General features: G+C 34.1%; 1 protein-coding gene across 1 annotated transcript in view; it reads left to right on the top strand.

The window, feature by feature from the left end:
* GBE1 (1,4-alpha-glucan branching enzyme 1) overlaps positions 1-23,708 on the top strand; it is a 275,660-nt gene that overhangs the window by 104,199 nt on the left and 147,753 nt on the right. The window contains exons 4-7 of the mRNA XM_054680807.2: positions 9,260-9,385; positions 10,191-10,326; positions 12,692-12,782; positions 16,186-16,395. Of these exons, the coding sequence (XP_054536782.1) occupies positions 9,260-9,385; positions 10,191-10,326; positions 12,692-12,782; positions 16,186-16,395 (563 nt within the window). The remainder of the gene's footprint in view (positions 1-9,259; positions 9,386-10,190; positions 10,327-12,691; positions 12,783-16,185; positions 16,396-23,708) is intronic.

The raw sequence follows: 23,708 nt of genomic DNA, 5'->3' as shown, positions 1-23,708 counted from the left end.
CTTCTGAAAATACTTCTTAGATTTTTTTTTATTGGCTTTATACCAGATTATAACTCTGTTTACTTAATAGAATTCTAACCTTCACTGCACATGGATGAGTCTCTTTGAAGCACACTCTTTCAGTAATGAAAACTCACTCATTTTTTCCCCTTTTCATAGTCTTTTTCTTTTATTACGATATTGATCTTTCAATATCTTGGATGTTTAAATCCCATATTTTTGTATCATGTGTAATTCATTTGTTTTCTAGTCTAAGACACCTAATCAATCTTTACATGATTACAACATCTCAGCATTGTTCCTTTTCTTTTCACTTCGGAGTGGTTATTCTCACTTGTTCAGGGATATCGTTTTCAATGTCTGCTTCCTAAATCTCAAATAATCCCTTTGGACTTTGTCTTTTTGTAGTGACCTCACTTTGTAAGGTTTTTGTTCAGGTAATGTACTTGAAATGAAGCAAACACTTTATTAGTCCTACTTAGTTGTTTCTTTATTTCTTTAAAGATTTGCCTCAGTAGAAAAGCAGAGAAAGAAAAACATATTACAATTGTAATACTCCTTAACTAGGCTAGAAGATAGGGGAACTAGGGTATAAACCTTGGGGGATAATACTCCTTTTTATAGGTGCAGAAGCTTCTGTCTCTCTAAATCGTTCTAAGTCAGGACCTGATTTCAGAAGTGACTACTCACCTTTATTTACTTTCACAATATTCTGCAGTTTCTTCTTTCTCATGTGTAAGTATTACAGAAATGAGATTGTAATATATTTATAATTCTCTAATTGGTGTTGTCAGGGACAAAGAAGCTATTTGTATTATACCTCAAAAATAGTCTTTTTTTTTGTTCTATACATTGGTGTCTGTTATCCCAAAGTTTTGTATAAACTGGTCTGACACTCATTTGTACCACATTACAGATTTATTTTTCATAGCTAATATACTCAGTCTTTTCCTTTAATGAAGTTTTAAAATTATGATTTGTAAGTATTTATTTTTGTTAGAGAAACCCTTTCTCCTATTCAAGCTGTTGCTATGGATTCAACCTTGGAAAGGTTTCTTGTTTTTTATTAAAGAAAAAAATACATTGTGATGGCATGTTTTAAAATAAGAAATCTAAAATAATGGTACCTAGTGAAATTTGATCTATAGGTTATTGCTTTAGAAGTTTAACTAATTTCTATCCTTTTTTAGTTAAGCTACTAGCCAGGGTATCTTCTTTTCTCCTGTATAGTGTCCAGTCTTGCATAATATAAGAGCTCAGGGGCATAATCTAATCATTTAATCTCTCTCTATCCACCTCTCTCAATTCCTGAACATTGTAGATGTAAAGAGCCTCACAAGGATGGTTTTATATGCATATGTCTTATATAAGTTTATTTGATTAATTGAAAACTATGAACTAAATTATGAGGCAAAGAAAGAGATTTCTAAAATATATGAACTTTATTATCCAGATAAAATTAACAGAAAATTAAAATAATTTCAAGAAAACAGTTATGTTTATTTGGTACCCATAGCAGGCTTAATTAAATAATATATAATGTCATTTATAGCCTAAATATTACCCTAATTTATATAATCTTACTAATTAACTATGTACAGTTTTAGAAAAATTCACCCAGGAAGTGGTCTTTTATGTATTAAGGTCTGTTTAATTTTAGTGATCTCTTTATTTTAATTCCCCATTAATAGAAATATAAACTCAAAGTTCACAATGAACTAGCAGTTATGATGAAGAGTGTTTCTGATTTTCATCTTCCTAGTTAGGAAATTCAGAATGCAATTTTTTCAATAGGTATTTTTTTTTTGTTCACTGATTATCTGTTTACTTAAATAGTTTCATCTCTGTTTAATGAAGCAAATATGTCAGGTATTGGGTAGGAAAAAAATATTCCCTTTGCTTTTCCATATGGTAAATTTAGAGGCTTCATTTACATCATGTATGCAGTGATTGTTTTTGTCTAATCTTTGAAAATACTTACATGGGAAGAAGGCTAGGTATAAAAACTGTGTATTACAAATTTACTGTTTTTTTTTTGTTTTTTTTTTTTTTTTTATGAGACGGCTGGAGTGCAGTGGCGTGATCTCGGCTCACTGCAACCTCCGCCTGACAGGTTCAAGCAATTCTCCTGTTTCAGCCTCCTGAGTAGCTGGAACTACAGGCACCTGCTACCATGCCTGGCTAATTTTTGTATTTTTAGTAGAGACGGGGTTTCTCCATATGGATCAGGCTGGTCTGGAACTCCTGACCTCAGGTGATCCACCTGCCTTGACCTCCCAAATTGCTTTGATTACAAGCGTGAGCCACACACCCGACCACAAATTCACATTTTTAAAGGCTCTTCTCTCAAGTCTGGAACTCAGCAATGTTTATTTTGAAGGAGTTTGCTTTACCTGGGAATCATCAAGGAGACTTACCTTGTTTAGTGAAGTTCACTGTAACGTATTAGTACATATTTGTCTACTTTTTGGGAGTAAGAACACAAGACAAATGTATTATTTAGACTACTCATGAAGATAACTTATATCCTTAAACTCTTTCCAGTACTGACAAATTTCAACTAAGTTTATTTCCATTTTATTCATAGAAAAATTATTGTTTCCAAATTTTCCCTTACTGGCTGTATTAGTTTCCTAAGGCTACTGTGTAAATATGTTGGCTTTAAATAATGTAAATGTATTCTCTCATAGCTTTGAAGTGCAGGAGTTAAAAATCAGTATCACCAGGCTGAAATCAAGTTGTTGTCAGGGCCATAGTCCCTCTGGAGGTTCTAGGGGAGAATGTGTTCCATGACATTTTCAGCTTCTGGAAGTGGCTGTCATTCCTTCGCTAGTATCCTCGTCACTCCACTCTCTCCCTCCTGGGTCACAGTGTCTTCTCTTCTATATGTAAAATCTCCCTCTGTGATTGCCGCCCTGCAGAATCTGGAAATGGAGTAAGAATCTCTCCATTTCCAGATTTGTACTTTAATCACATCTGCAAAGACCTTCTTTTGTCACAGAAGGTATCATTCACAGATTCTTGGCGTAGGGTGTGGATATCTTTTGGGAGGCCATTTTCAGCCTCACACAATGGCAAAGAGATTCTTGCCCACATACTCTTCACATAAGCTTCATTAATGTTAAATTGGCTCAGCAGAAATGACAAGCAGAGCTGTGGATAGAATTTATACAAATAGGTCCTGTTTTAAACAAAACAAAAACAAGGATAAGTAGTGAAAGATTAGTTTGGTTGAAATGAAATTTATGAGCTTTACTTTAAATTGTATTAAGTTATTTTAAAGTTTTAGCGATTATAAATTCTATCTATGCATTTTAAAATAATGTTTACACTAGATATTTGTGACTATTAAAAACACACATTTGGCCGGGCACGGTGGCTCAGCCCTGTAATCCCAGCACTTTGGGAGGCCGAGGCAGGTGGATCACCTGAGGTCAGGAGTTCGAGAACAGCCTGGCCGACATGGTGAAACCCTGCCTCTACTAAAAAAAAAATACAGAAAGTATCTGGGCGTGGTGGCAGGTGCCTGTAATCCCAGCTACTCAGGAGGCTGAGGCAGGAGAATTGCTTGAACCTGGGAGGCGGAGGTTGCAGTGAGTGGAGGTGGCACCATTGCATTCTAGCCTGGGCGACAAGAGTAAAACTCCATAACAACAACAACAACAATAACAAAAACACACATTTATTTCTTCGGGATTCAGGTCATTGGTAGAATTGTTAGCTTTTCCTCTGGAATATCACTTATTTTTCTACTTAATTACAAATTTTTGATTACTTTTTTTCTTTTTTATGTTCCTTCCACCCTCTTCTACAAATCACTTAAAAATTAATTATAGGCCGGGTGCAGTGGCTCATGCCTGTAATCCCAGTACTTTTGGAGGCTTAAGTGGGCAGATCACCTGAGGTCAGTTGTTCAAGATAAGCCTGGCCAACATGGTGAAACCCTTTCTCCTCTAAAAATAACAATTAGCCAGACCTGTCTGTGTGTCTCTCTGTGTGTGTGTTTCAGTCTCATTGGAGATACGCATATACATATATATGCACACAGAATACTGATATTCAGCATTGTACACTGGTATGGCTATACTTATTATTAAAATAAAAATATTTTAATATTTGATAAATAGGTACTGCTCAGGGACTTTGTGAGTACAACTCCTACCACCCTCATGTTTCTTCCAGAATTTCCAGAACTCGGGACAACTCAGCTATTAAAGGATTAACAGCTGGCAAATACTCTGTGGCCATCATCTCATCTGATTGGTAGAAACAAAAAATATACATGTTAAAATATGTTGGGTTTATGTGTACATATATCAAAACATTGTTTTATACCTTGAATATATACAATTTTTGTTAATTATAACTCAATAAAGCTGAAATTTTAAAAGTGAAATAAAAAAGAAATGGAAGTAGTATTTTTCTATAAATTAGAAATCACTTGTTTGATAATTCACTTTGACCTGTAGCCTATCAAATAGTTATCTTGATCAATATTTTTTTTTCACTCTGCTTTAAGCAAAAATTTTTTAAAGAAAAGCTTCTCCTCACAACATTAGGAGATATTTGTAGTATAATTGGGGCAATTTGAATTATATGATTCAATAACTGCGTTTTCTGTTAGCCTGCTACACTTTCCTTCATGAAGCCTAGAGCTACATTCATTACCATCTTTCAAAATATGCTAACAGTTACTTCTAACCAGCTGAACACATCTGATGTTTTTATATAAAACTGTTGGCCACCTAAGGAACATATTATCTCAGTAATTTTCCAGTACATGGAAAATTTGTGTTTTGCAAGAAGCATTTTAAAATATATTCCAAGCATGAATGAACACACACACACACACACACACACACTTTTTTGTCTTCAACATTTACTGTTTTTTATATTGTGTATTTGAGTTTTAAATGACATGTTCTAAATAAAATTTGACGTTAAACCATTCACTAAGTTAATTTGACTTTTACACAGTTAGAAGTTTCTTTTATTAAATTATTTATGTAATCTAATAATGTCTTTTGATGATAACCTCCTATAAGTCAAATAAATAATTTGGCTCATTAAAAAGGATTATTATGGTATTATTTGGTATTATTATGGTATTATTTTCATTATATTTCTTTCAAGTAATTTGATATATTTTGTTAAGTTGTATTTCTTAATGTGTTAATATACTTAAGGTACGCAAGATGTACACCTTAAGTAGCACACTCTGAAGATGTATGTGTGATTAGATGATTCATATATTTGTAATCCTTACTAAACCGCTTATATTTTTGGAATCTAGAATCTGTACAAGTAAATGAAGTGATAATATCAAAACGTATAGCTAAAAAATAAAAACTACTAACAATCCCCTTACCCATAGGTAACCATATTGATATTTTTATATCTTTTAAAATACTTTAGGCTGTGAGTTTTTGTGCATTTACATTAGAAAGATACAATATATTCTTTCATATAACTTAGAAGACTTTTTCTGCAACCTTTAATATGCTTAAATAGTATATTTTTTAACAACTATACATTATTCAGTCACTCTGTGTTTGCTAATAGAAGTAGCACCAAGACTGATAGACAAGGGTATTGTTTTTTGAGCACATATCTTGATTGTTTCCATGAGGCAAGCTTTTATAATTAGTATTGCTGATTCATTGAAGTTACTTTTTTCTTTTAGCTTTATTTTTTTTTTATAGACAGGGTCTTTCTCTGTTGTCCAGGCTGGAGTGCAGTGTCATGATCATAGCTCACTGTACCCTTGAACTCTTTGGCTCAAGCTGTCCTCTTGCCTCACCCTCCTAATTAATGAGGACTGTATGCATGCATCATCATGCCGTTTAATTTAGCTTAATTTTATTTTATTTTTCATTAATATTTTGTAGAGACCAGGTCTCATTATGTTGCCCAGGCTGGTCTCAAATTCCTGACCTCAAGTGATCCTCCCATCTCAGCCTCCCAAAGTGCTGAGATTGTAGGTGTGAGCCACTGTGCCTGACCTGGAATTAATTTTTCTGAATTTTTGATGCAGATTGTCAAATTGCTATTCAGAAATTTTATACTGCTTTATACGCACACTAGCAGTGTATCAGACCTCCCATTTGACAGTATCAAGTGAACTCTTTTAAACATTAGCTACCAGACTTATTGTTGAAAGATCAATCAAGCCAGTTCTTTCTTTCAGTTTGCTCCATAGCATGCTGACATTTTGAGGTTGTGAGTTAAATGACATAAAGTTTTCTCTAAAAATTTTTCCGACTGGAATTTGAACTCATTGGAGCATAACACAAATGCAGGATGTACCCTCCCCTTCACCAAAAGAGTTTTGTGAGCAAAGTTTAGTCCGTAAAGGCTATAGTCTTTACTCTTTGCATTGTCTCTCAAATTAAATTTATTTAGATTTATTATGATACTCTTATTTGGTTATGAAGATTACAACAATTTAGAAACAGAAAGTGAAAGGCAAGGTGAGACAGCTACTATAGACAAATGTACTAGTTAGTAAAACCTAAGTTACTATAACAAAAATACTTGCAAAATTCAGGGGCCTAAAGAGTAGAGATATTTATTATGTAACAATCACAGGTCAGTGTTCCGGATTTGGTAGAAAGCTTTGCTCTCCTTAACAGTTGGTTGCAATTCCATGAATAAGAGAGAAGGAGAAAATGGAGAAATTAAAATACTCCACTCAACAAGCAACCCTAGTAGAAATGACTGTTAGAGTAGCAGAAGACAGAACCTTTGGAAACAAAATATTGAAGTTATTCAGTGAATGAGCAAATACTCCTTTGTCAAGTCTGTGATTTGATTTTACCCTACCTACAAACTTAGAAGTTAACCTGTTACCATATTGTCGATTCTGGCCCAGGACTCCTAGAACAGAGAACAATTATTTTATTACTCATGGCACAGTAGGTATCATATTTTCATTGGCTCCCCTTGTCCTCCAAGCCCCATAGGGGTGACACTATATGACCCAGATGGCTGCTGCTTACACGTTGGGTTCACATCATAGCTGGATAATATTGAGCCTGGAGAATCCCTTCTTTTGTAGCAGCTCTGTGTCTTCAAGGGCATCATTATGTTATCCTTGAAGGTTGCTTGCTAGAAGGACAGCCCTAAGAAATGGCTCCCATTAACAATGGTCAGGGCCTTGCCTTCTTGGCATACCCAGCAAAAGATATAGGAGCATCAGAGAACCATGCAGGTATTGTTCCTTTCAACATTCAACACCCATCACTCAGTAGCCTCTGGAGACATTTGTGTGTACAGCAAGATGAATGGATTAGTGTTCCAAAGGATGTGGGGGTTAAATTCAGCATGAAGTAGATTCTTCATGTCTTAAAATTGCAAGTATTTTCTCTGCCAACAGACACCTTTAGAAATTATTATTAGTTTATGATGGGCCTTTGGAGGTATTATAGAGCCGTTTACAAAACAGAGAAAGCATAGGTGGATAGATTAGCCAAAGTGGTAGTCACGGAAAACTGGTTTATAGTATTTTGTTTCCTCATACCTTGTTCTGGGTTGATGAGTGAGCAAAAGGCCCTTTCTTAAACATATTACTGTAGCATATTATGCTACAAATTCATGTAGCTTAAGGGAGTTTTTTTTAAGCTTAAAATAATTGAAATAGGTTGGTCTTATTGATTCATGTTTTGTGATAATGGCTTGAATAATAGCAACACCTGGCGATGATTAGCTTTAATGGGTGGGAGGCATAATGAAGAAGAAATAATTGTATTCATGTAAGTTAGACATTCCTTTCACCACTTACTTGGCCTCTCCGTCATAAACCACAATTTATTATTTTTTGGCATCTGAAGGAAGTGCTGTGGAAGCCTGTTCAGAGAAGAGAAGTGAGTATTAGAAGCTCTGTGTTGAGCTTTTGGCTCTGCCACTTGGTTATTTTGGGACTTCTGGCAACTTATGTAATCTCACTTAATATTTAGGTCACAAAGATTTTCTGGAATCAAGTGAGATAAGAATGTAAAAGTCTTTATAAACTATAAGGCATTATACAAATATTTAATTACTAAGAATTGTGAGTACTTAATCTTTTCTCTATTAGAGGAGACTGAAGAATACATTCTCCTCAATGATGAGGACATAATATAGCTTTTAATCTGGATTTTTAAAATTGTATTCTACCTCCTTTTAGAAAGTTTAGTAAAAAAGGCAACTTTGTGTAAAAGCTACAATTTCAGCCTGCTGCATTGGCTCACGCCTGTAATCTCCGCACTTTGGGAGGCTGAGACAGGAGGATCACTTGAGTCCAGGAGCTCAAGACTAGCCTGGGCAACACAGAGAAACCCCATTTCTACAAAAAAACCCCAGCCCCCCCAAAAATTAGCTGAGCATGGTGGTACATGCCTGTAGTCCCAGCTCTTCGATAGGCTGAATTGGAGGATCACCTGAGCCTGTGAGGTTGAGGCTGCAGTGAGCTGCGATCGCACCACTGTGCTCCACCTGGGTGACAGAGTGAGTCCCTGTCTCAAAAAAATAAATAAAAAGCTATCATTTCAATCATTTGGAAGTTCCATTTATATGGCTGGATAAATTCAAAATCATTTATTCAGTTCTAAGTCTTAATGGTAGATTCAGTTAAAAAAATAAATTTGTTATTTTTTATTATCAAAAATAGTCATATTGCTGGCAAATATGTGAACGGATTATTAAAGGAGATAATGTTTGGTTTTATATGGTAAAGAATACAACAAATAGGAGGTAAAAGAAGTCGAGAAGGTGTGGAAAATGTATGTGTCTGTGCGTGCACATTGTAAGTGTTAATCAAACCTGTTTTTCTTCTTTAGCTTCCTGAACATGTTTTCATTAGTTGCTATAGAAAGGAAATGAAAGAGATGGTTATACAACTCACTGATTGCTTTTTTTAATGGAGTAGGATGATTTTCTCCCATTGATTGATTGATTGACAGAAGCTTCCAAATAATATTCTTGTCTTTTTAGTATCTACTGTTCGTTTAAGTAAGCACTCTTATGGCTGGTTTGCAGTGGTGGAAATTGCCAGAAAGCCATAAAATGTTCAAGCTGGAAGTTACTTTAAGGATGATATAGTAACAGCAGATGAAAAACCAACATTGATAGAATTATGTTCCTGAAGGTCACACATCTGTATGGTGGTCTAGATTCTTAAGATCAGTCCTCCTTTCCTACTTGTAGCAGTGCTCCTAAACCATTATGTATTATCAGAGTTGTGGATGTATTTTAAAGCAATAACATGTCATTCTCTTTTTAGGTAGTTATTACTAGTAAAAGCGGAGAGATCTTGTATCGTATTTCACCGTGGGCAAAGTATGTGGTTCGTGAAGGTGATAATGTGAATTATGATTGGATACACTGGGATCCAGAACACTCATATGAAGTGAGAACAACAAATCTTTAAATAAATTATTGTTCCAATATTTCTAGGAAAGTTAATTTTTACTTTTATAACTTTTATAGTAATGTTCAATGCTTCTCTTCACTGACAGTTGAGTATTTTACATCATAGTATTCCTTTTATACTGTATGAGTATCATAGTCTGTCTTCTGTAGCCAGTAACATATAGAAGTTAGTTTTTGTGTTGTCTATGTTTTTGAGGTTAAAGAAAACAGAATACTAAATTGCTATATACTAATCTATAAGGGATACTGTTTTTTTTTTAAACTACAATTTCTGATTGATCAGAGACTCTTTAGTGCAGTATTTCTCAGGGTTTGAATTAGGATCAATGCCCTTAGAAACACAGAATAGGGAAGACCATCTCATGAATGTATTAACTAGGGTAATTTTTACCGCCATATTAGTGACAAGTGTTCTGTGACTGTTTGAACTCACTTTCTGTCCTTTAAATCATTGGAGTTTGTTGATATATACTTTGCATTAGATAATTACATATGTATTTCATGGCTCTTACATTTTCTCTAAGGCTTAAGTTCAAAAAAAATATCTACTCAATGATAAGGCATAAGCTATTACATGATTTATCTTTTAAAATAGGTCTACTAGCCGGACCATAAGGACTTTTTCCTGAGAGAAAATTTAGTGAGTGTAGCTGGTGCCTTTTATATGTGAGAATAGTTCCAAGTGTTTGAGTATATTCACCACTTTTTAAAAATATACTTGATCAGGTAGTGTCATACCAGAATTCCTGGCTTAACTCTATACGTAATTTTATATTCTGTAGTTTAAGCATTCCAGACCAAAGAAGCCACGGAGTCTAAGAATTTATGAATCTCATGTGGGAATTTCTTCCCATGAAGGAAAAGTAGCTTCTTATAAACATTTTACATGCAATGTACTACCAAGAATCAAAGGCCTTGGTAAGTAATAACTGTGATTTTTATTCAGATAAAATTTTAATGAGTCTGTTCTCTTATTAGAAAAGCTAATTACAAGTGTCTCTTTTTTGTGTTAGGAGATTAAATATGTAATAGAAAGGCATTTTATTTTAGGCTTCTCAAATTGCCCTGTAATAGTGATAGCATAGAAAGGAGAAATGGAATAAGATAGAGCATAAGAATTAAAGATATTATTCCAATTTCAATTTTAAGTAATGTGAACTGATGACTTCCAAAATTATAGATAAATATGTAAGCATAATTACTTTTTTACTGGAGGAAACCTTTATCAATTTAAGTGATTATTGACTATAGCCTGTTCATTTTAGTCTGTTAAGGAAAAAAATATTTTATCTGTAATGTGCCCGGAACTCATTTTGTATCAGTTATTTTATATAGCCCCTGCCTGGATGATTTATTTAACAAACATTTATAGAATATCTATGTGAGACACATTTTGCTAGATGTTCATGTATTGAACTGTAATGGCACAGATCCTGTCTTCATAACAAACAGGAGAGTAAAGAATATATTGCTGAATTATTGATTCAGTGTGCTTTAAATCTGTTGTTTTTATAGGTAATGATATTTAAAATAATACAACAGTATATTTAACAATGACTAGGCAGAGGATAAAGCACATGTAATTATGCTGCTTCTGCTAGAGAGTCCAAATTTTGGCTAGAAGAAAGGTTTGTAAGCCATGGTTAAAGTTTTCAGTTATGTATGGATTATCTATGATGGTAAAGTCAGGTTCCAGAAACCAAAATTAATTAAATGTATAGAGTATTTAGTATTAATTATAATTAATAGATATTATGCTAAATTATTATATTTGAGATATTCTTTCATATTATGGAGTAATAAATTGCTTATGACCCAGTTCTTGCAGAACATTCAGCAGCACAAGGATTCTCTTACTCATCTTTGTGTTTGAATTGTCTAGCCTAGTACCTGGAATGAAAGTGAATCCAGGAATGATTAATGCCATAAAAATTAAGAATAAAACTATAAATTTGTGCTTGATACAAGGTATCAGCCAAGAAGAATGAAACTAATCTAATATCTTTGTTTATAAGTGTATTTACAAATATAGTTGTAGAGTTACATGAACTGCCATTAAAAATGAGCTTATATAAACCTTAAGAAAATTATAAAGCTTATATGAATTGGACTTTGAGAGCAGAATAAGAATATTTACTATGTATGTTACAGAACTGTAACTTCCAAAGTAATGAAATCATATTCAAACATTTTACCAAATTATACTTCAAGAAGAAAAACCTGTTTTTCTTAGCTTTTTTAAGACCAATACTTTTTTCTTCTGATTATTTGCTTATATTAAAAATATATTAGAATTTTTTTAATGTTACGGATTTTTAAAACACAATATCTACTTTTTTGAGTCACTTTATTTACTGTTAGAGCAAAACATTCAGATGGAGAAAGGAAGGTGATGTGTGTTTGTATGAGCACATACATGCATATATGCAACTTGGAAATAATTTTTTAGGTGCAAATTATATAGTGGAAAGTAGAAGCATTAATGCTGACTGTATAAAAGCTACCTTGCAGGCTGGGTGCGGTGGCTCACGCCTGTAATCCCAGCACTTTGGGAGGCTGAGGTGGGTGGATCACCTGAGGTCAGGAGTTCGAGACCAGCCTGGCCAGCATGGTGAAACCCCATCTCTACCAAAAATACAAAAAAATAGCCAGGGATGGTGGCACGCACCTGTAGTTCCAGCTACTTGGGAGGCTGAGGCATGAGAATTGCTTGAACCTGAGGTGGAGGTTGCAGTGAGCTGAGATCAAGCCACTGCACTGCAGCCTGGGCAACAGAGCGAGACTCCATCTCAAAAAAAAAAAAAAAAAGCTACCTTATGGAAAATAAGAGTTTGGTGCTATTTCTTATGCTATATGGAAAAAAGGATTGAAATATATAGAAATACATAGAGTCAAAATAAAAAGTGTATGTCATGCAATTGGTTATTTTTATTTAGCTTTCATAATCTTCAATATGAATATTGCAAGTGTAACTGATGTTTAGCATATGGAGATTGCCGTTTTTAATATGCTAAAACCAAATTAAGTAAATTTGCATATTATTTATTGCTTGTTAAAATGAAGCTATATCAAATAGCTAGTCAGAATACAGCTCTAAGAGACTATCCAATGTTGTTAGAAGGTCAAACAAAAAAATGTTAAAGTAGTAGAACTTTTCAAGACGACCAAAGCTTCTAGATTGTTTGTAAATTTTAATGTATTTGGAATAAGGATGCTTTTTTTCCCCATTACTTTTTTTTTTAAATGTGGCTTCTAATTTAGATTTGACCATTGCCTTATATAGGATACAACTGCATTCAGTTGATGGCAATCATGGAGCATGCTTACTATGCCAGCTTTGGTTACCAAATCACAAGCTTCTTTGCAGCTTCCAGGTAAAATCAGAGACTCATTGTGTTCATTTTTATTTTGAGCCAGTAATTTAAAGAAATAAAATGAAATTGTTCATTTTTTATAACATTGTGTAACCTTTTAGGGTTAACAGAGTTAATAGAAGCTGAACATTTTCTTTTACTAAGGTCATAGACTCTCTTCTCCTCCAGCCTTAGAAATTGTCCTTGATTTTATGTTACTCCTCGTGGGATGATTTGTGATATAGAATGTCCAGTTACCTGCTGAAATTGTCACTCATTTGGAGCCCACGTTTTAGTCAGAAAATCTTTTCCTATGAAAGCCATTATTGTGAGAGAGCACATCGTTTTCTGGAAAGAGATTGACTCATCTAGGAAGGTCACCGAAGAGTCCCTTGGTACAACAATTACTACTCACAGAAGGGCTGCCCTTCCCTCCAGACTGAAATGGATGGAATAATTCTCTCTGGACAGAAAAGACACCAAGGGATTCTATGCAATTAAAGAGGTGCTGACCTAAAAGACCACAGACCGAAGAAGTCCAACACTCAGTGTCATGGAGTTTATGATGTATGGCATATAGACATTGCTCCCATCATCATTCATACAGATTATTATTTTTAACTGTAATAAAAGCTAAAATGAAAATGACAGGGAACTATAATCAGAAGTCTGATCAGTTTAGAATAGATCAGAACAAATATTGCAAGTGAGATCTAAAACACGACTAAGAGTTAACTGGGGAAAGCGGTGAAGTGGGCATAAATAGGTGACATTCCAGACATAGAAAAAAGATACTGGTTCATTTACCTGTTTCTCTTTATATTAGTTCTCCCTCAATAAGTTATCTGTAATACTGTCTCCAAATCCTCCACTCTGGTTCTTTCCTGAGCCCACTCCAAGTATGCGGTCTGCCTCTTTACTGAAGTTGCTTTTGTCAAGGGTATTAGTGACCTTCACATTGTTGAGGACAATGGACAATTCTTAGCTTACTTCAGCTGTCAGCACCCCTTGGTACAGCTGGTTACTGTCACCTTCTTGAAACCTTTTTCTTTCCCTGGCTTCCAGAATATTTTAACCTCCTCTTGTTGCTTTTCCCAGCTCACTTGTTGCTTATTGTTAATTTCCTTTGCTCTTTCCTCATCATCTTTACGACCAGTAAATATTGGACGTCCCAATACTCAGAACTTAGTTCCATTCTCTTCTTCATCTGTACGAAATATTCGGGAGGATCTCATCAAGTCTCATCCAGTTTTGTAGCTTAAATATATGCTATATATTAACTCCAAAACTTAAGTCTCTCTGACCTATCTTATGAACTTCAGAAAGTATATATTTGATGTTGGAGTATCTAATACATATATCAAACTTCATGTGTCCAAAATTAAATTTCTGATCTTAACTTCAAACTTCCTCCCCCTGCCATCTTCTCTAATTCAGTAAATGACATTTTCATCTTCTAGTTGTTCAAGCCAAAAATCTTGGCATTATACTTGACTTGTCCCTTTCTGTTCCTCCCTACACGCTAGCTATTAAAAAATCTAGCCATCTGTAACTTCAAAATATATCCCAAATCTGGCTGCTTCAACTGCCCCCACTGCCACCACCCATGTCCAACTTGCGATTATCTTTTACCTGGATTATTTCAATAGCTCTTTAACTGGTCACTCTGTTTTCTCATGCTGTCTTTCCCCTTCTCTTACCTTTGTTCTACCAATTAATGGTCAATTTTTCTGCACGGTGGCCAGAGTAATCATTTAAAAATTAAAGTCAGATCATGTCGCTCTTTTGCCCAGAACCGTAATGAATCCCTGTCTCCTTCAGAATAAAAGCAAAAGGCCTCACACTGGTTCCCAAGGCCTCACTTGATGTGCTTCTTGCCTGACTCTTAGAGCTCACCTCTTTTCTTTCTTGACCATTCCAGTTAGAGTAGCCTGTTTGGTTTTCTTCAAATGCTCTTAGCTCAACCCTGCCCCAGTCCCCTGCACCTGCTGTTCCTTTCTGTCTGAATGCTCTTACCCTTAGATATTCTTATGCCTTGCTTCTTACTTTTTTTCTTGCTCAAATGTTGCCTTTTCCATGAAACTTTAACTGATGACCCTATTTAAAATAGCAAACCTTCCCTTCCCACCGGTGGCTTTTCTTTGTTTTCTTTAGGACACTTATTATTATCTGACATTCTATGTATTTTGCTTGTTTGTTGTCTCCCAATGGGAAAGTAAATTCCATATGATCAGTGGTGTTTATTTTTTTCGCTGGTGTATCTCCAGAACATAGAAAATGTCATGGTACGTGGTAGATGACTTTAGTAAGTGGCAAACAAATAAAGGAATGAATGAAGGAATGAGTGAATGGCTGAATGAAAAAAAACTTTAAGGTTGTTTATTATTGAACATGTTCAATGAGTAAAAAAATGGATAGGTGGCTGGAATAAAAAGAGGGTGTGGGAGAGTGTCATAAGATAATTAGCATTATTGGAAAGAGCCAGTAGATGGTGCAGTAGGCCATGATCAGGACAATGGTCTTCACCCTGGGATGAATGGGAGCACAAGTATGATTTTAAGTAGGTAACATGATCTTATTTCCAGTTTAAAAAGACAGCTCTTGCTGCTCAGTGGAGTTGGCTATTGGGAGACTTGCTGTATACTTAGCACTGTACCATATCATGAGGAGCCTGATAGTAACAGCCGCTGCCCTCAAGGAGCATATAGTCGAGTGAGGAAGAGAGACAGTAAACAATTGAAGGCAAAGGTGACTATTTAAAGGGCAAAGCTGATGCTGCGGATGACTATAATGTCAAAATTTTACACAGGTTAAGAAAAGCCTTCTTCTGTGAGTAATTTTTGTTACCTATTTCATTCAGACTAGGGGGCTACCTTTGACACAAACACACCTGCTTGTGAGCTACCCATCTTATTTACTTGGGTGATGACAAACGTGGCACATTGTCTTGGCCCACTGGTAACTGTGGGCATTCTATTTTTGGAATAAGTGCAGGAGGGATAACCTCAATCAAGGTACCATGGATATTCAAATAAATTCTTGAAGAGCCCCTCAATCTCAAATGTACACCCTAAAAGTAATGGGCAGTGGGCAAACAGAGCAGGAATGACTTGCTTCAGGTAGAAATCAGAAGCTCTGAAAATAGAGAAGCAGAGTTTTATTATTTACATCCTCAAAATGTGAATTTTGGTTGGGGTATAAATCTACATTTAATAACCCGATTTAAATTATTTTCTAACTTAATGGTTTTAAATTTGCTTAATATTTGATATTAAGCAAATTTGAGTTGTATCCAGGTATCATGTCACATGCTGTTTGGATATTTAAAGTATCTAGTACTGTGATGGTGAAACAATTGCTGCACAATCGGCTGTTTCCTCTAAATGTGATGTAATCTTGTTTTTGCTGTGTTCTTCATTGTTAGCCGTTATGGAACACCTGAAGAGCTACAAGAACTGGTAGACACAGCTCATTCCATGGGTATCATAGTCCTCTTAGATGTGGTACACAGCCATGCTTCAAAAAATTCAGCAGACGGATTGAATATGTTTGATGGGACAGATTCCTGTTATTTTCATTCTGGACCTAGAGGGACTCATGATCTTTGGGATAGCAGATTGTTTGCCTACTCCAGGTAGGTACATACAATATAGAAATGTTTTCTATTGTTGCTGTTTAACATTAATTTTTAAGAATTTCACTAAATTCATTGTGTGTGTACTCTCTCACTGGTACTTAATGTTCTTAATTGGATTTATTTTTGTTGTACAGGGGATTTTACCTTGTTTTGTATAGCACATGTATTTGTGGTATATTTCATTAAATTTCAATTTTACATATCTTAGGCCATGTAAAATATATTGGTTATATATTCATTTAAAAATTTTACTGTGAATCATTTTTTTTAATATCTAAAAGGCCACTTTATCAATTTGACCTAAACCGTAGCCAGTCTCCTTTTACTAGAGAAATACATTGTTTTAAGTAGGCCATTTAAAAAAATCATACTTCATTGCTTCATATCTTAAAATTACATGGTTTTGATTACAGCTAAATTAATTTATAACTATAAAACAACAGTTACTAGTATATAATATGTTTCATGTATGGTGCCAAGTGTTTTAGATATATTAGCTACCTATTTTATCTTATTTAATCTGCACAGCAACTCTACTTATATGTGGTAAACACTATTGTTATAGCCATCTTACAGATAAATAAACTAAGGCTTAGTGTTGAAACCATTTGTTAAGATCAGACAGATCTCTGACCTCTTCTACCATTTAAGGAGAAGGGTGTTTTATGTGATTAAATAGCATATGGCAAAAATTAAAAAGACAAGTTAAAAAACCATTAACTTGTGTTTATTATTTATTGTAAGTGAAAAAATGAAAATGTCAAGCATATTAAAAGCAAAGTATCAAGTAATGTATAATACATATTTTTATAATACATATACATATTTGAAATATGTATATGTATTATATACATATTATATATATTTTATATATGTATATGTATTTTTGAAAAAAATTAATGAATTTTCTTTCCAGCATTGCATCATACATAAACATAAATATACCTAGAAAATAGGCTGTATAGAAAAATGTCTCAGCAAATAATTTTATAAAATGAAGAGGTCTCATTTTTCAACCTAAATTAGATGACTTATATATGAAGGAAATTCATACATTATTTCTGGATATCATACATTATTTTATATTTCATAGCCATTCAGGAATCACTCATGCCAGATAAGACAGTGTAATAGGTGAGAAAAGAAACAAGATGGTAGCTGGGTTCCTGGCCTAGACTCACTCTGGTACAAACTGATTAATCATTCTTATTCTCAGGCTTTTTATTATAGAAGGAGGCAGAGTTTGGGGACTAATATAGTTTTGCTCATGAAGGTATTTTGTATTCATGTCACCTTTTGAACATTTATTATTATGCCACAGATTTATGGCAAATAAAAAAGACTAAATCTGTATTAATTCTGTGATATATTAGGTTGGTGCAAAAGTAATTGTGGTTTTTGCCCTTACTTTTATTGGCAAAAAACTGCAATTACATAACTCTACTAATTACATTGAGTACATCTTATAGAAGTAGAATATGCACAAGAAATTCAATTAATTGAACTCTCTGGTTTATATTTGGATGAAGGAGGGTTGACTCTATTTTGTAGAACTGTGCCTTATGAAAGAAATATATTTATTAAATAGTTAGATTTTTATGTTTTAAAACAATTCTTCTGTAGAATTATACCTTAAAAAGAAATACATTAAGTGGATGGATTTTTATGTTATACAACATTTTTATTTTATTCACATGTTTATTGTAGTGTACCTTGTTGTACCAAAGTGCATTTAAACTTAGCCAATTTTCTAAACAAAAGGGATCATACATCATTGTTTTCAAAAACATTTCTATTACAGAAATTGAGACAAACTTAACATTGTTATTTAATACTCAGCTTCTTTTTTATTGAATTAACTATTAATCTTTCTCATGTGCATGCTTGTGGTAAATAAAGCATCCTATAGTTTTAGCTTAATTTATTTTTTATTGTGACCATTTTATTTGTTTTTTTTGTGCTGTCATATAGACTTAGTCCTCTGTAAATATAGTTTTATTAAATTGCATTTGTATTATTCTACATGTCATTCTGTTTGACCAATATCTAAATTTTCCCATTTTATAGAATTAGTATTTTCTATATAGGTTTATACTATTAATGTATTAGGGTTCTCTAGCAGGAGAGAACTAATAGGATATATATATATATATTTATATATGAAGCTATATATATTTATCAAGGGGAGTTTATTACGAGAACTGACTCATAGGATCACAAGGTGAATTCCCACAGTAGGTCATCTGCAAGCTGAAGAGCCAGGAAGCTAGTCTGAGTCCCCAAACCTCAAAAGTAGGGAAGCCGATAGTGCAGCCTTCAGTCTGTGGTGAAAGGCCCAAGAAGTCCAAAAGCTGAAGAACTTGGAATTTGATATTCAAGGACAGGAAGCGTCCAGTACAGGAGAAAGATGGAGGCTGGAAGACTAAGCTAGTCTAGTTTTTCCACATTCCTCTGCCTGCATTTATTCTGGCTGTGCTGGCAGCTGATGAGATGGTGCCCACCAAGACTGAGGGTGGGTCTGCCTTTTCCAGTTCACTGACTCAAATGTTAATCTCCTTTGGCAACACCCTTACAGACATATCCAGGAACAATATTTGCATCCTTCAATCCAATCAAGTTGACAGTCAGTATAAACCATCACAATTAGTTATGACATTATTAAACAATATAGATAAAATCCTCCAAAGCCAGTGTATATAAATTCATTTAAACAAATACTTCTTAGCATTCATGATCAAAGTCCTACTTTGCTCTTTTGGTTATTTATTGCTGCTTAGTAAGCCAAAAATTTAGTGACTTAACAGCAATATTTATTTTGTTCCCAAACTCACAATTTGGGTATACCTCAGTGTGGACTGCTCTTCTTTTCTTCACCTTGTGTCCCCTGGGGTGGCTCATATAGGGGACAGAGCATCTGCTTTCAGGATGGTTCACTCATGTGACCTACGGTTGGTGCTGGCTGTCAGCTAGGAGCTCAGCCTTGGTTGTGAGATTGAGGACCCCAAATCCCCTCCTCCTAGCCCACTCCACAGACAACTTGGGCTTTCTCACAAGGGCGATAGTCCCAAAAGACAGGATATGCAAGCTGCCATTTTATATGGTCTGGGTTTAGAACATGGCAGAGTGCCATTTCTGTTGAAAACTACTGGTCAATCACAGTTTCAAGAAAACTTGAAAACTTGTTAGTTTATCTAATAAAACTTGTTAGGTAAAGATAAGAGAATTTTTGCACATAGCCTTAAAATTCCTTAACGCCCCTCCCTTCGAAGGGGCGTTAAGTAATTTTAACCACACACAATGAATATGCTACTTTACAAATTCAAAATAGATGTATTGAAATACCTGTTCATGTGGAAATATTATTTACTCAGCCATATTTCTGTTATGAGAATTATCAGAGAGTTATGTCTGAAATAGCCATTTTTTTAAAAAAAAATACACCTTTCATTATAAAATAATGCCATTGTAATTAGAAAATTTAGAAAGGCACACAAAATTCAAAATAAAAAAACTATATTTGAAAAATGTGAACAACATACTTGTATTTAGCTATATGTGAATGCATTTAATGAATATTCCTTACATGCAAAGAAATACACAACCCAATCCTTCACTTTCACCCTCTTCATAAAATAGCTACTCTGCCTGTAATTTTGAGTTTGTTCCTTATTCAGATGAAATCAGAAACTACAATTTATGTTTCATATTTTAAATACAAATTTTTCCACCCCTTACATTTGTTAGGCTGATTAATTTTATAACCCATTAACAAACAGACATAAATATGGCACATGGCTTGCTTAAGACCTAAGCCTCTTCTTTGAAAACTTTTGTCATAATTTTTGAAATTATTATATTTACTGTTTGAAAAAATTGATGTTATAGAATTGCTTCTGTAGAGATATGTTGCTGATGCTCATTTTATCCTATCTATATGTCACAACTTGTCACCATTTAGAATCTGTGATTCAAGTGCCATCATCAAAGTTATCAGAATTAAATCTCTTACTCTGAGTAATACCAGAGATCCTGACTGTGCTATTTCATTACCTGCTATGAATAAATTTCCAATCAGGAGCTGCCCATGTTTAATTTTCTGTCTACTCAGCTGAACTGCCTTCTAGCTTTGCTAAATTAGTAATGACAGTTCATCACAGAGATTGGGTTGTCCTTTATTTGGTAAAGAGAACTTTCTGACAAGTATGTCACCCATAAGTTTCAGGAGTTTCTAGAATTAGTAATAATGAATATAATGTAGTGGTCCCAGTTTTAAATTCTGTTTGCATATTCCTCTGGCACTACATAAATGCACTTTTAAGACAATGAAAACTTGTTGGATTTAAATAACTGCTATGCCATAACCATTACTAAATCTTCAAATGAATATCTTTTGTTCGTTAAATATTTCTTTCAAAGATAAAATACTGACTTCTAAAGGAGATAGCAAAGTAGATCTAATGCTCATGTTTTTCCTCCTTAAACTTATGTTTGGACACAAAATTAATATAGTTATATTTCATCAGCTTGAGTTCATAATATGGTAACCATTAGGCTAAAAGATACTCTCTTTTCTTGAGCAGCTAGAGTTGTTTTCAGAAGCAAAAGTGAGTCCAATTGGTCTTTTTAGGGTCATAAGTATGTAGAATAAAGTACTCTTAGTATAGACACTATATATAATATTTGGGACTTCTTAACCATGGTGGGCATTTTCTACAAGTTAGTATGTGGAAGGAAATTCAAAGGGTTCTCCCTGCTCAGAGTGGATTTTTGTATCTGAGGTAATTATTCTATGATATCTTACCATATGGCTTTTCTATGGTTAATTAGAATTGATTTTTAATGGTAAGCCAGTCTTGCATTCCTGAGGTAAGCCCTCATGACCATAGATGTAAGTATTCTAAACAAAATTTTAGCATAATTATATATGATATTACATCATGACCAAATCAGTTCTCAATGATAAATATTAACTTGAGGATTATTATGCATCAGTATATTAGCTAACGAGTATATGACACCATCATGATTAGCAAGATTATTTAAAAACTAAGCAACCATGACATGAATGGAAAATTCTAAAATTATTTTTAAGAGGATTTTTAAGTCATACACTACTTTTTGATTTTGTCATTGAATTACAAAGAGAACAATTCACCCAATGACAAAAACAAAAAAAAAATACAGAAAAAATAGCATACAAAGGATAAATGTGTACAACCACATTTGAAAACAATTTGGTATTATTTGGTAAAGTTAGAGATACACATATACTATGCTGCATTTTTCAATATATATGCTTGGAGCATATGTTTGTCAGAAATTTTGGAGAGATAGACTTAAAAAAAAATCACTCCTTTCAGAGAACAGTAGGTGCCCCCATTTATCTGTGGTTTTGCTTTCTGTGATTTCAGTTACTCATAGTACTTTAGCCTGAAAATATTAAATGGAAAATTCCAGAAATAAGCAGTTCATAAGTTTTTTATTAGTTTTCAATAGTAGCCTAATGCTATGTCACAATGAGGTCATTCACCTCACTTCATCATATAGGTACCTTATCATCTTCATAGCATCACAAGAAGAAGAGTGAGTACAGTATAATATTTTGAGAGAAAGAAAGATTACATTCACATAAATTTTATTACAGTATATTATTATAATTGTTCTATTTTATTAGTTGTTGTTAATCTCTTATTTTGCCCAATTTATACATGAAACTTTATCATAGGTATGTATGTATAAAGACACAGTATATATAGGGTTTGGTATTATCCATCGTTTCAGGCATCCACTGGCAGTCTTGGACTGTATCTCCTAAAAATAAGGGAGAGCTAATGTATTTGTTTTTAATTTCACTGGATAGATTTCAAAGCACTGAGTTTTTTTATAATTGAAGTAATATAGCATCATTTTAGACATATAAACACCTGCCTTATATGCTTTACAAAAACAAATGATGGCTGGACATGGCGGCTCACACCTGTAATCCCGGCATTTTGGGAGGCCAAGGGGAGCTGATCACCTGAGATTGGGAGTTCAAAACCAGCCTGACCAATATGGAGAAACCTTGTCTCTACTAAAAATACAGAATTAGCTGGGTGTGGTGGTGCATGCCTGTAATCCCACCTACTTGGGAGGCTGAGGCAGGAGAATTGCTTGAACCTGGGAGGCGGAGGTTGCAGTGAGCCGAGATTGCGCCATTGCACTCCAGCCTGGGCAACAAGAGCAAAATTCCATTTAAAAAAAAAAAAAAAAAGCCAAAAAACAAATGATGGATGATTAAAAGACATTTTGGACATAGTTTAGCAAACAGCTAACTATTCCAAAAGAAGTCAGACAGTAAGAAATAAGCAGTAACTTATAGCCTGTTCTTCACTAAGAATATTATAATCTCACAGTATGTTAATAACTTTTGAGAGTACTGAGTGTCCCATTAAAAGTCTTCCTGTTTTCTTAGTATTTTTTCTTTCCCTTTCAGCATTTCTTCCTTGTTAAAACCAGAATCTTATTTCAGCTTGATTAAGGAGAACAGTTAAATCTACTACTCTTTCAAATAAAGTAGAGTTAGCTTCAAAATTCAGACAGACTAATTCTCTTCTGTAAAAGAGATTAAGAAAGTTGCTATATCAATCTAATCTGTCTGGATTTGAGTTTGAATGGTAGAAATATAACTTCTCTCACAGGGTTTATGAGATTACTCAGTCTAGCAGAAAAGTTTCTGTTGATGCAGAGTGTAGCACAGGAGTAAGGATTTACCGTCTTTGTATAAACTTTGTTCCTGGTATTATCTGCCTCGTTTATTCCCCACAAGCCTAAAATTTAGGAGCACAGGGATATTTTGAAAGTATCTTGAGTATTTATGTCTTACTCACCTATAACATTCACCTTCTCAAATCCAAACTCATGCTGAAGTAGGACAGTTCTGCCGGGTAATTTACCTTAAGTTTAAAAATGCTGCTCATTGCCCTAAAACATCTCTCTATTTTCTTTTCTTTCGCTTAAAACAATGGTTGGTGCATGCTTGTGAAAATGGTCCTAAGGTCCCTATTCAAGTGATTATCCATTTAAGTCTGGGAATTATGTGGTATCTATAATAATAATGGTTTTGTTTATGACCTTTTTAAATAAGCAGGTTAAAAGTGGGAAAAAATCAATTTTTCTGTTTTTATCTGGGTGTAGCAAAACAGCTTGTTTAAACATGTCTATTTTCTACAGAATAGACTAGCAGTTTTGAAGTTATGAAGAGATATTTCATGGTTTTCTAGCTGAATGATTTCCTTAGTGTTATGCTGCAGATAAATAACTCATGTTAC

This window comes from Pan troglodytes, chromosome 2 (genome assembly GCF_028858775.2).
Source record: "Pan troglodytes isolate AG18354 chromosome 2, NHGRI_mPanTro3-v2.0_pri, whole genome shotgun sequence".
Taxonomy (NCBI): domain Eukaryota; kingdom Metazoa; phylum Chordata; class Mammalia; order Primates; family Hominidae; genus Pan; species Pan troglodytes.
Note: the sequence above shows the minus strand (reverse complement) of the source record. Positions and strands in the feature narration are given on the sequence as shown.